At 35.3% G+C, this 13,982-nt stretch overlaps 1 protein-coding gene across 1 annotated transcript in view; it reads left to right on the top strand.

The window, feature by feature from the left end:
• Window positions 1-155: 155 nt before the first annotated feature.
• LOC149076838 (glycerol-3-phosphate acyltransferase 4-like) overlaps window positions 156-13,982 on the top strand; it is a 30,556-nt gene continuing 16,729 nt past the window's right edge. The window contains exons 1-6 of the mRNA XM_089244548.1: window positions 156-632; window positions 2,851-2,959; window positions 8,239-8,378; window positions 8,830-8,872; window positions 9,048-9,102; window positions 9,200-9,265. Of these exons, the coding sequence (XP_089100674.1) occupies window positions 534-632; window positions 2,851-2,959; window positions 8,239-8,378; window positions 8,830-8,872; window positions 9,048-9,102; window positions 9,200-9,265 (512 nt within the window). The 5' untranslated portion in view covers window positions 156-533. The remainder of the gene's footprint in view (window positions 633-2,850; window positions 2,960-8,238; window positions 8,379-8,829; window positions 8,873-9,047; window positions 9,103-9,199; window positions 9,266-13,982) is intronic.

Raw genomic sequence — 13,982 nt, 5'->3', positions numbered from 1 at the left:
AAAAGGCAAAGTCCCGTTTTTGGTTCTCTCTAGATAAAGTATGGTCAATCGTTAATCAATTTGACTTGACTCATCTTTTATGCGTCAAGGTTTACGGCTGACTTCATCATTTTATCTGTGACGTTTCAAAAAAAAAAAGAAATCAGCGAAAATATAAAAGAAATCTTGTTTTCTTTTTTCTTTCTCAGTTCTTGACGACATCGTCTGCGCGACGGTCGTTGGTCGGTCGTATTGTTAGCAATTTTCTGATGTCATGCGTTTATTATCGCACAGATCGTCCGCAACATCAGTTGATCCGATAAAACTGAAAGACACTAGGGGATAAAAAAAAAACCTGGAAAAGATATTTTCGCTGTGGCAGACCCGACCCGTGGATTATGGCGGCATTTTTATCATCGATATCTAATCATCCTACTTAGTGAAAATTCCGATTGAACGAGTAGTAGCGGCAGCAGCTGCTGGAATAGAGAAGTTCATTGAATCCCCGCACGAATCTCTTGCGGCGGCTGTCAAGTAATATCAAGACACGGACCATGCTGCTGTTCATCGTATTCATTCTCTTCGTGGCTTCTCTCGGGAAGTGTCTTGGACTCAGCGACAATTACGCGAAACTACTGTTGAGGCTCTTCGAGGTAAGGATAGTTATACGTAATTATCTGCTCATCAGTTGCTATAATTATAATTAGCACTTGTAATGTATTGCGGGCTATAGTAAGATCAGCAATTTTAACAATGATGCAATCTCTCTTGAGATTAAGGTCATTGGTCCTAGCTTCAAGCAGAGGGTGGATTTTATGTTTTGCCGCCTTCACTCATTCTATTCTAATTCTCTTGAATATTCATTCGTGAGACTGGCCATCCTGGGTTACAGCCTGCTCAGCCCCCCCCCCCCCAAATATGTCGCCAGTCTCTAGAGCACTGTTTTAGTCGCTCCCATTTTATACACTCTTTATTCAGTGCCGCATTTACAAGGGGCTTAGCAGGCTGTAGCCGAGGACACAAGCTCAAATGAGCAGCAAATTTGAGGAATGAGTGATCAAGAAAATTTGTGGAATGAGTGATCAAGAAAATTTGTGGAATGAGTGATCAAGAAAATTTGTGGAATGGGAATAAGGTGGCCAGAAAATTCCCATAATCCACCATACATCAATCCCTCACTGACCTAGTCAACTGCTCTGTGGGCAGTGTCCAAAAGAGTGACCTAAAGAGTGAAACCAAGTTGGTAATGACCAAGGAAGTGGGTAGGCATGTGAAGGACCAAAAGAAAAATTCAGTGAATGTTTGAGGAGGGGAGTGACCTGGGAAGCGTGGACCAGGTTAGTGAATAGTGGCCAAAAGAGTGTAAGCATGTGAAAGACCTAAAGAGTGACTTATAGAGCAAAGGACCAAATCAGTGAGTGACCAAAAGATTGACAAAGGAAGAGTGACCAAATGAGGGGCTTAGAGACACGGGTAATTACAGAGTTGAGAGGCTATAGTAGGGCGGTGAATTTAAGGAATGAGTGGTAAAAAAAGTTAGACTGGAATGAGAGAAGGACAACAAAATTTGTGTAGCTCACGGATGACATACAACTTTAAATCCGTGGTTCTCTCCAGGTCAATCTTTTGGTTTTATACTGACCTCACCTCTCACTCTTTAGGTTACTAATTGGGCAACTCACATTTTTTCATACTCTCTTGGTGGGTGTTTCCTTATGTTTTTTGATGTCATTGACCCCTTTTAGTGAAGGTGCATTGACCTTCACTAAAGGGGGGGGGGGCTTTTATTAAAAGTCAAGATACCATGGACCTCCCTGTAGTAAAGGTTAATTTTCATACTGCCTATCCACAAAATCTATTTCCAATAATTTGCTCATCAAAAAAATTTAAGTAATGAATTCAGATTCACAGTACTAAATGCAATAATAAGAAATGAAATGAGTTTTAGACCCCTGGGGGTCCACGGACCACAGGTTTAAAAATACTGCTCTAGGTCATTGTGGTCATTCATATGCTTCCATATTCTCTGCGTCACTCTTTTGGATGCTTACTGATCCATCACTTGCTCTTTAGACAGAGGCTGATTTATAGTTATACCACCCTTTTCCCATTTTACTCTAATCATTAGGGGGCAGGACACTTTTTTTTTTTTTATTAACAGGGAGTTATGACATGCCACCTTTTCTAATAAATTTTTTAAATTAGGCAGCAAATCCCCCGCTCCAGGCTGGGACCTTTTTGGTTCCCTAGACTTTATTTCTTGGGGTGCGCTATAGTGAATTTATAGCGTGAAAAAACAAAATGATGAGAATTGTTCTTGGCCCCAGGGCTAGAGTCCTGGCAGCCCCACACTTATGGAGGGGGGGGTTCCCCATGTAAGTGCGATACGAAAAAGTGTTCCATAGAAGAAGAAGAAATCAGGTTTACGAAATATGTAGGTCTGTCATAATAAAAGTATAGTCTATCAAAATAAAAGGATTTTAAGAAAGCGAGATATTTTGACAATGTCACGAGGGTGTTTGAAAAGAAAAGAAAAAAATTTTTCATCCAGAGCAGCCACTAGATGTTATTACACTCGGTGCAAGCATGCATGGTGGTGTCCCGCTGTGCTGAATGAGAACCTGCCTTCTTCCGTATAGTTGCAGCCCTGTGTTCACTCTTTAACAATTCAACAATAACTTTATATAGACTTGTATATTATATCACTATGATAAAATGATAATAAATGATAGTGTTTAATATTTCTGTAATGTATTAAAGAAATTAATGTTTTATGAGTAACTGGAAATATATTAAATATTCCTTCATTCTGACTTCATTTAATTTTATCATTGATGATTGTATTGTAATTTACATCTTTCTTTCACATAGTTTGGGCGAAAAAAAATTGAAACAGCAGAAGAAAAGCAAGATGACAAAAATATTAACGAGGAAGAGGATAAAGAGCATTTGAAACAGAACGGTTATGCCAGTGGTGCATGTATGTTTGCTTTGTTTTACCTTTTAATCTTCTCATTTTTATTTATACAGTACTGGCAAACATCTATGTTGTGTCTGAAGTCTGATCACTCCTCAAATTGCCCAGACACCTCTATTTTACCACACTCCAATTTCGGTCACATAGCCATGAGGCAGTTTCCTACCGATATAGGTAAGTGGGAAATGAAGGTTCCATCTATCTATGAAGGTCACCCCAGACTCGGTAGGTAAAGAGCTTGTTTTCTCTTTATGTTCTTCTCTTCCTCCCCCAGGTTGAATACGTGAACCCTAATGGTAACCTTTATTGGTGGAAGACAAGAAATAAAAAATTTAATCAAGTATCAGAAAAACTTACTATATGCATAAAAATGTTGTTATGGCTGGAATTGATAAGTTTAGAACAATTCATTGAATCTTTTTATAGTTTTAAAAAAATGTTTAAGAAAAAGTACATATTTTTTTGCTTAGTTTTTGAATTAATTAAAAAATAATATGTAAAAGAATGTATACAGATTAATTAATTACAGAAAACCAAATTTTATTACAAATATAAAATACATTTTCCAGGGTTTGGGGGGGGGGGGGTGCAGAAAAATAAATCTTATTTAGCCAAGGGTGCAGGATGGAAAAAAGGTTTAAAACCACTGTTCTAAACCAATATGGTGGTCAAAATAATTTAAGAAACTTAATATTTTTGTTGAAATGGATATTTTAATTCAGAAAACCAAATGGCTTATCTCAGAGATGACCTGACGATATTATTTGATATCTTAGTTATTACATTTGAAGTTAAATCTCTTCATAAGCATGTTATCGTTTATTTGTAGATAATATGCTGTTTTGTGAAACATAAAACTCTAGAAAACTGAGCAACAATATGACATGTGCAGCTCTATTCCCAAAAAAATAAAATGCTGGAAGATTTTTATCTAAAAGAGCTTGATCTTTTTGATTCTTTTAGAACAAAATTTTTATTCCCACCACTTCACGTGTCTGTCAGTTTTTCCTCACATGTTTGCCTAACTGATAAGAATTTCGAAAATAGCTGTGGGACTGCACAATTTCAAGGTCGTTACACCATAAGTCATTCATTTTGAAATTGCTTATCCAGTCACCTTGTTATCACCAAGTTCTAGTCCAGTTCACTTTCTGATAAAGATTTCTTTTTTTAGTTTTTGGTTTTTTCTTTTCTTTCGCCATCATCAAGGTGCTGAATGAAATGCAATACTCAGTCTTCTCTTCTCACTTTTTTTATTGTTTTTAAATATGGCTGTTGAACAATCAATATTTCATATCTTTGAGGGGGGGGGGGTTATCAGAATTGGGAGAAAAAATCTTTAAGAAAAAACTTTTAGAAGAATAAGCATGAATTATTATTTAGGTGTGAGGATCCTATCGCAGTGGTACATTTGGATAAACTTATACAGTGGAGAACTCTGATTTAAAGAATTAGAAGGAACCAAACTCAATTTTATTCATTAGAAATTTTATTTTTAGTCAACAGCAAATTTTAAAAGCCATTTATACTTTGGGGTTGCTGTTACAATTTATTTCTGACAATACTTGAAAAAAAATAGTCAGGATGAGTGAAGAAATTGTTTGATTAAGTTTGTTTTGGTATGTCCAATATTTTATCAAATTCTATCGAAATTGCCATTTTTTTTCACCAACCCAAAAAGGTTTTCTCTTCAGATGATCTGTCATTCTTTGCTTGTGAAGACAGAGCACAAACTTGAGAAGTAAAAAAGTTATTTCTTTTCTGAAATCTAGACATATGAATAGCAAAATGTTCTATGATTTCTATGATATTGGTGTACACCAATGGGCCACGTAAAACCTTCCCATGTACACACACTGACTTTATTGTCTTTTACTCAAAAGGGGACATATTCCAGCTCCCTTTTTTTTTTTCTCTCTCTCTCTAAAATAGCTGAAGTTCAAGTTCTGAAAAGTCAAATCTTGATTGTGGTTTTGGGGAAAGAGAAATTGGGGGGGGGGGGGGGAGTCGTCGTCCCCCCATTAAATACTGTTAATTAAATATTAACTAAATATATTATAAATACTGTTTAAAAAAAAAATTGTTAAATCAAGGAATTCATTGAATCAACATTTTTAAACCTGTTATGTTGAAGAAAAAATTAACTTATTCTGTTTCCATGTGCCCCATTGGGCAAAATGGAACATGTTCATTGTATGTCCCATTTCGTCCAGTGGGATACATTGTCATCGTAAATTACACAACCAAGTTTTTTTTTCAGATATAGTTATTCGTTGTTACCAGAAACACAGTCTCAATGTGATCACATTAAGCTGCATGTACTAAGTAAAGAATAAATTAGCAATGAAAGTTAGATGGTTTATTGTTATAGTTAAGTTATTATTTATTATAGTTTTTTTCCAGTGTAGTTCAGCTTTTCAACCTTTAATGTCCAACTGGGAACATCAGTTTTATTAATCAAAAAAAATTATTTTTTTGTGTTCATGAAAGCATTTAATTTTTTTTGCCTAAAGGTGTGAGATTCCAAACTTAACAGAAAAAAAAGTCATTCATTTCAGCACTCATGTCTTAAATTTAAGTTTTTATTGAATTGTCTATTTTTTAGGAAGAATAAAATTAATTTTTTTTTTTTCAATTTTGATGTCGTTTCTATGGGATGGGCAAGTCCAGAAAACATACAGGAAAATTTTTTCGTAAATTTTTTTATTGATATACATAAACTGAAGGTTTAGAAGGAGAAATAAAATGAAAAAATTATGAAAATCAATCTAAATCTGAATTCTGCCGGTAAAAGGTTAATATGATTGAATGAAGCTCAAGCTGTAATAAGTTTGGCGTTGCAAAAAAACAAGTTTCTCCACCAAAAAAACAATTGAATTGCAACCAGTTCATCATTAAATTATTAAATTTCATTAATTCACTTTTTAAATTGTAGGCTTGATACTGAGATAAAATTATTTTAATTTGCAATGATAAGTGTTTCTATTTTCCAATGCGATGAAATTATAGGTTGAGTAAATTCTGTCTCTCTAAACAAGTAACTTTTCATTATTCCGAAAGGTAATAGCATGTTTTATATTACATTGCATGATGCATTTATAATAGCATGTTCTATATTGGTTGAAGCAGGAAATTTTCTTTATTGGCCTTTTTTCCCCCCTGTGTTATTTCAATTATAATAGTCTTTTCCTTGTTCTGTCTCATTTCACTTTTTTAATTGAAAGATTTCTGAAATGCCTTCAAGGACATTGTTTAACTTTCCTGATTCATTAGCAAAAGTTCCATTATTTTAAAAATAGTTAAATGTGCCTAAAACCAAATAGTATAATGGATCCACTTGAAGATGATTGTTATGTATGACCACACAATGTTTAATGCATCTGAATTTCTTAAGAATTAAGTTATGCCATTGTAAGAAAGTGGGAGGAGCAAGACAGGCATTGACCTTGGGTAACTTCTTAATCTATTTGCTTTTTGGTATGAGCTTGTACTTTTTTTTTCCATTTTATATTATACTCTTTTTTTTGCGTGTAAGTATATAAATGAAAATTAAATGTGTTTAGTAGGAAATAAATTAGGGGGACATTAATTATGCAAAGGGAATCATCAAGTAAAACAATGAGGAAATACCTATTAAAATTCTGCTACATTCCCCCACCCCCATTTGTTTGACACTATAATCCAGATGTGTTTCTGACCAAAGAATCTGACTTAAACACACGTAATTTTTCCACTGACCAACCGAGAGTTGAAATTTAGTAATCAACTTAAATAGGATGATGTTAGTGGTACTAGTCAACATAATACTAGTTATATACAGAGAGAAAACTTAAGCCTGCTTCACCTCAAATAACTGGTAATTTGGCTATAGAAACATGCTTTCAATTAGAAAACGCATTTAAAAAGTTTACCCATCTTAGATGTGTCATTTATTTCACTAAGGCTGGGATTACACAATAAAAGATAAGTTTATTATAAGCTTATTGGTTGCATTTTTCAAGTTTTATGAAATAACTTTTATCACACTTTTATAATGTAATCCCAGCCTAAGAGCCGTATGCATACAGAGATGCAAAATTTAATTTTTTATGCAGTTCTCCTGGGATTGGATTTTTACGGGGAAAAACTGGTTTTATTAGGACATGATAAAAACTAGGTATTTACTGGTAAATACCATGGTAAAAAGCTGGTAAACACAACTATCTTCTATATATTGATTACAATTAATACGTAGAGTAACTGTTTTTAATTTATTAATGGAGATTAATATTTATTTAATCCATAATTAATAATTATGTAGTGTATTTATATATAATATATGCGTACAGTTGGATCGATATGGTTGGCTACCAGAGAAGAGGATAACTCGTGAGAACAAATTGTCTTGTTGGAGTCTTCACTCTGAAAGAATGTGTACACTGAAAATATCCTGGCATATGTTCTCCCCACTCAAATGCATTTTTTTTGCTTTGCTTAAAGAATTCATTTTACATAAAATGATTCAAAAGTTTTCTGTAAGGAAAACAAATATGAATAGTAATTCTGAGATAGACATAAATTAATCAAACTCTAAAGACAGTAACTCTTATGAAGATTGTGGAAAAATTCATCTGGCACTGCTGTTATATAAGCATGTGTATTCATGTCAGCTAAAATGTTTATTAGTCAAACTCACATATTCATTAGCTGAAGTAGAAATATAATGGGAAAAAATCTTTATTAGCCGAAAAATTTGTGAGCAAAGGTATTTGTTAGCCAGGGTATCACTGTACTTTGAAGAAGACACTCCTGGTGTGTGTATGTAATGGGTTAGGATTCTTGATTTTTACTATTGGCTGTTCTGCATTGTGTTCGTAGGCCTATTAGGTCAAAGATTGCAATTTTCTACAGATTCAGATTGTATTTTAAACTTCATTAATTTTTCTTCCATCTAACATGAAGTTTTTATGAGTTCTAATTTTACAAAATTGTGCAGCCTGGAGTATATTTCATTTCATGGGGCTGTGTTTTTTTGAATGTGAGATACTATCTAGATTAGTGTAAAAGCAAAATGTGTTCCATTATACATCATTAGACTGACTTACGAATGAAAGATGTTGGTTTTTTTTGCTATGGTTTTCTGAAAATGTTATAAGCGGGATCCACTGTATTGTTGTCCCAACATTCAAAAATTTTTATATTTTTTTTTTCACTGCAAAAGACTCAAATTATGACATCAAAAGTTTAATTCAAAGAATTAAAGGAGCAAATGCCAGTGCCTTAATATGATTTTTTTTTCTTAGTGATATCAAAAGAGAAAAAACTAGCTTTTGATCCTGGATCAGTAGATGGAGATCTAGACAAGTTACTGAATTCGACTGCACCAGCCAAGAAAGAGTTTCAGTTGGAAGATGTTCTAGACTATGCAAAAGCTGGAGTAGAAGTGAGTATTTTTTTTTTTTTTCCAGCTGTTGAGAAATAAGATTAAGCTTTTGAATCTACTATATAATTTGAATCTAATCACTATAGGCTTAACTAAGTCTATCCCTTCCCCCTAAAATAAAAACTTAAGGAAAAATCCTACATTTCTTTTCACTGAATACTTTAGCAAACTTAACAGATTTTACTATTTATCTTTTAATTTCACATACCAGTACAGCAGGACATATGTGGGATAATTGAGAGTCTGCTTTACATGAAATGTATTATATATGCTTGTCAATAACCTTTTAGAAAACGTAAAAATAAATTCAGAAATAAAAATATACTTCCAAAGAAAGCAAATTATTTTTCAAATTTCATTGCTTAAAAAATTACTTTTTCTTAAATTTTCGGGTGAAAATACACTGTTTATTTTTTTCACTTATGTCAGATACTTGACCCTTTCCTTTTAGGTCATCATTGAAGATGAAGTTACAAAATGTTTTGCTGCAGAAGGTATATTACTTTTATCATTCTTTATTTTGCTCCATAGCCTATAAGTAATTTATTTTGTCTCATTCAAAACTCTGAGCAGAATTTCACTGGAATCTCCTTTTTTTTCAATTGTGCAGCATGAATTGTGCTAGTCAATTTTGATATTATACTCAGATTCTTTTCATCTTTATTGTAGAATTGCCTGCATGGAACCTTCTCACAAGGACAAACAAAAATTACCAGTTTTTGAGGTACAATATATTTTATTATTTTTAAGCAAGAAAATAAATCTTATTTATAAATTTTTCAAGAATTGCTCTCATAACATGTTTTTTTAATTTTATGTAGCATACGTTTGACGTTTATGTGGGGCGTGGGTGTCTTCCTTCGTTACTTTGTGCTTTTCCCTATAAGGTACGATTATTTCTTATGAACACGAAATGAATATTTATTCAGATTATCTCTTTGAAATGTTTGTATATATGTTACGGCAAGTCTGAAGTTGTCACTTTATGCATAGGCCAGATTTCTGGCATTAGCCACTTCAAGAAGTATTCAGACATTAGCCATAACACATATACAGGTTTCAAATGTGAACAACATTATAATAAATTGACAATTTTTATGTTAAGTGCTTCATTCATGATTACATTAGGTATGTGAAGACCGATTTAAACAGATTTAGACTTGAAAGACAGATTTAAAATGTATATTACTTTAACAATATTCTTCAGACATTGGAGCAATAAAAATGTTTTTAAAATTCAGAAAAAAAATTGATTTGTCCATTAAAATTGATTTTAAAAAAAACTATAATATTTTACTTCTCGTGTCTCCTCCTTCTCCAACCATTTTTTCCACTTCTGGGAGTGCCTGTGAAAGAGGAGTTTCATTCTATATATTTTGACAGATAAATAAATATGGTACAGAAAGATGAAGACGACGAATATTTGCTTAAAATACAAAAATTTACCAAACAGCGGTTTCAAGGCTAATATAGCTCCTTTGTCAGTGGCAAGAGCCTGTTATAGCATGTGGCCTGTGTTGTAACATGCAGGGCTCGGCACGGGTCACTTTTTTCACTAAAAGTCACTTTTTTAGAAACTGGTCACTTTTATTACGTATTTTCAGGCCCAGGTCACTTTTTCCACTTTTTTAGCAAAAAAACCTCGGTCTCGCGCGCTTTTCTGCTGTCAGTGTTTTTCTTTTCTTCAAGGAGGAACTTGACCTGTTCAATATCGCTAATTTTCTCCCTCCCTTCATTGAACTACGATCGAAGGCATCTTATCTTCCCGGGAGCATACCGTGTGACGTCAACATAACTTGATTTCAAGGCGCTTGGAAAAAGAAAGCTCCTTGGTTAAAGAATCGTCATTTTATGGAAAAGCCGGTCGGAAAAAAAACTAGCATAAAAGGCGTACTTACAACAAAGAATTTTTTCCCCCCTATACTACCATTCTTTCTTATTTCCCCACGTGCTCACTCGTTCTTTCATTTTCATCTTATTTTAAAATTGATCCTTTATTTTATTTGTTTTAAAAAGTTTTAGTCCTAAGGGCCAAATTCCTTTCTCTGAGCATCGAGCAAGTTACATTTGTTGTTTGTTCTATCGTTACTTTTGTTAATTTTTTTAAATGTTATTTGAAATGACGATTAGAGAGCCCGTGCAGAAGCTAACTTACGCGCAGCGGGAGAATACCAAAGCGCGTATTAAAGACGCGTATTATTAATACGTATTAAGCGTATTAATACGCTTTGGAGAATACTCTTGTAGCTGGCCAAGGTTAAAGAAGCTCGCATGTATTTTGAATTTACTTACAATAAAAAAAAATCATCCGATTGAAAATCGCGATCTATCGACAAATAAAATTCGTACTATATTTCTAACTGGATTTAAATCTCAGCAAGAAACCGTACCCCCAAATTTGATCGAAAGGAGAACTATTTATGAAAAGATCACAGAATCCTGCAATTAAACATTTAGTTTAACACAAGGGTTTCCAAATCAGATGAAAATTTGTCATCAGGCTGATAAAAACTCAGTTAACGTGCATGCGAGCCGTAACTAGAGGCGGATTTAACGATGGGCACACCGAGCGCGCCTTTGGCCCCTACTTCACATTTTTTTCCTAATTTAAAGGGCCTAATATTAATTTTTTTTATGCCCGGGCCGTAACTTAATTTAGAGCATCTTCACGATACTGATTGTTGACTTAATACTGTTGGATTGTTTTCCTTTTTTTTTCTCTCCATGCACGTGCGGGAATCGGTTGTTCCGACGCTGTATGCAAATCGGCGGCGGCGTACCCTCACGGGAGCACGGATACATAGACTGGTTTTTTCTCTATAGGTGAGATGTCTGTTTTTTCCGCATGGATGTATGTCGGGATTCGATTTGTTTCTCTCTTTTGATTGCCGGCCGTATTTTTGATGAACGAAAATGATCTTGTTTTTTGTTTTTGCAACTTTTATGGAAAAAGAGTTCAAAATGAACTTCTGATCATTGTTTTTCTTCAGCTCAGTCGGTACGCTCTGCCCCCCAACAAATATCGACATCTTGCGCGACATTCTTGATGTGTAAAAAAATCTTATTTTTAGACCTCGGAAGTTATTAAAACGTTTGTCTCGAGTCTGTTATGACCGCAATAGGAGAGGGCGGGGGTCTGGTTCCACGGGCATGGCCCCCACATCTTGGAGTAGGGCCCCTAGACTGGGAACTTTTGCGGGCCCCCTGACCAGACTTCCACGGGCCCCTTTATGGTGGATTTATAGTGTGAAAAACAAAAAAATAATGAAAATCATCCCGGGCCCCAGGGCTGGAGCCTTGTCAGCCCACCCCTTGTGGGGGCCATGTCCACGGGTGTTGAACGAGGAAAGGTGCCGAGTTTACTCATTTTCTGTTAAAAAGAGTGGATACCGGCCCCGAGCGATAGTAAATTTTCGTTCGTACTTGCGACCCGGATTGCTACATACCGTGATCAGATCCAAAAGCGGGGGGGGGGGGGGCAATGCTTTGGGCGGGGTTTTTGATGGAATGGTATATTTAAGAAAAGGCAATAAAAATTCATTTGCAAAATTATCGAATTTCACAGTCAAGGGGCAGTAAAATTACGTTTCCCCTCCATAAAAAACAATTGTATTACGGCCATGGTGAATCGGGTGTCCCGGATGGGGGCGAATTCACTATTTTTGTTCGTTGAAAGTTACGGGAGGAGTCAGCGCTAACGTGGCGACTTGTTTTCGCGCTAAAATAGGTATCCCTGACAGCAGCATCCATAAACCCCGTATGTTGTTGATTCGATTTTTGTGTTCATTTCATCCTAATTTTCCGTATTTCCCGATATATTTCTATCGATTTTCGCATATTAGGTTAATTCATATTATAAATTATATATTTTTTTGTAATTTTTTATGTGCCCTTTGTCAGCCATCTTGAATTGACTACCGCAAAACGACGATTCCTTGGCTCGAAAAAAAGTCGCCACGTTGGTGCTTACAAGGTTCATGGGAAATTTACCGGGGAAGGCCGCTGAGTCTTTTTTTCTTTTAAAAATTACGGGGGGGGGGGGAGGCCAAAATTATACTGTTTCCAGGGGTAGGAACACCGCGCCAAAATTAACATCTTGCGCCATCCTGCTCCAATAGTGTTTTCGTATTTTTCTGCGCCAAATAGCTAATTTTGCTTCGTATGTCCAGAATTTCTTAAAGGACGCCAAAAATTTTTTGTTCCTGCTTACCGTGAAACGATTCTTTCTAAGAGCGTGTTTTATATATATTCCACTGTACGCTTTATTTAAACTATCGGCCTTTCCATCGTGAAACCCCGATAATATCCGTGATTGTGCAACTGAAGATAGTTTGCAATGGTCTTTCAGCTTTAAAGTGCGCCGCTGTGGTGGTCGAGTGGTCATAATGACGGACTCGCATCGCGGGGACCCGGGTTCGAGCCCCATCGTCACCACAGTGGTGGTCGGCTGAAGTTGTTTTTCTGTGGTTCATAACTTCAAGGCGCAAATGCGAGCCAATCTCCCCGCTAAAAAGTCTCGCCACAGAGAGCGACAGTCCTACAAACAGTATAAATATTCAGTCATTACACTACACTCACTTCACTTCTGAGATATAGATGGCAGCACTAAAAAATCATACACAACACTAAATACGCACTCAGACTGTTAGGTACACTTCCGGCACAACTGACTAGGTAGTAAATTGCCCATGGCGATAGACCTGAGTTGTGCTCGGCTTCAAAAAAAAAAAAAAAAAAAAAAAAAAAAAGCTTTAAAATGCAAATGCGAGTCAGTTGCCGTTTAAAAAAAAAGTCGCCACTGGAAGCAGCAGAAATTACTGTAGTCGATCGTCATTGCGTCAAATCCAGATGTTTCGTGAAAAAAATTTCCATTCCGGAAGTAAAAAGTGTGGTTTCGCCGAATTACGAATGTAAATTTAGAAACTTTGCCGAATAACGAGTGTCAGATCGCTAATCTCGCCAAATAATGCGTACTTAATCGCCAAACGTCGTGTTGATTCTTCCGAAATTCTCCCCCATTTTGCAACAATTTCTTTCCGAGTATAAAAAACTTATAGAAAATTTTTTGCTCATTTGAAGTGCTGCTGTTCAAGGCAGCAAATAGTGCCCTCAGTAAGCAAAAATCATCTTAAATAGACTGGTGTGAAAAATTTTATGACAGCCTCTCTTTCAAACAAGGTGTCAAAAGCCTGAAACACCAAAAACAAAAAACAAGCTGGTGAAAAGATTTTTGATAACAAAAGACAGTGCAGTTTTATTTTGAAAAGGGATGAGGGTTAACGAAAATATTCTTGTTAATTTCCCTGCTCCAATAAGTATCTGCTCCAAATCCTATATTTTGCTGCTCCAAATCCTATATTTTGCTGTTCCAAATCCTGAATTTGCTGCTCCAAAACTGATCCGAATCCTATATTTTGCTGTTCCAAATCCTGAATTTGCTGCTCAAAAACTGCTCAGAATCCTGAATTTTGCTGCTTCAAAGCTGCTCCGAAATGGACTTTGTCACTTCCCACCCCTGTGTTTCTGGGTAAAGGAGTAAATGTGTTTTTTTTTTGCAGGGGTGTATGTTGTGTGTAAAAAAAGGGAAAATATATATTTTTACAA

The sequence above is a fragment of the Pholcus phalangioides genome, unplaced genomic scaffold (assembly GCF_987345545.1).
Source record: "Pholcus phalangioides strain wild (caught in Gottingen) unplaced genomic scaffold, Ppha-v1.0 ptg000015l_1, whole genome shotgun sequence".
In the NCBI taxonomy this organism is placed as follows: domain Eukaryota; kingdom Metazoa; phylum Arthropoda; class Arachnida; order Araneae; family Pholcidae; genus Pholcus; species Pholcus phalangioides.
This window is presented reverse-complemented; position numbering and strand designations above follow the sequence as displayed.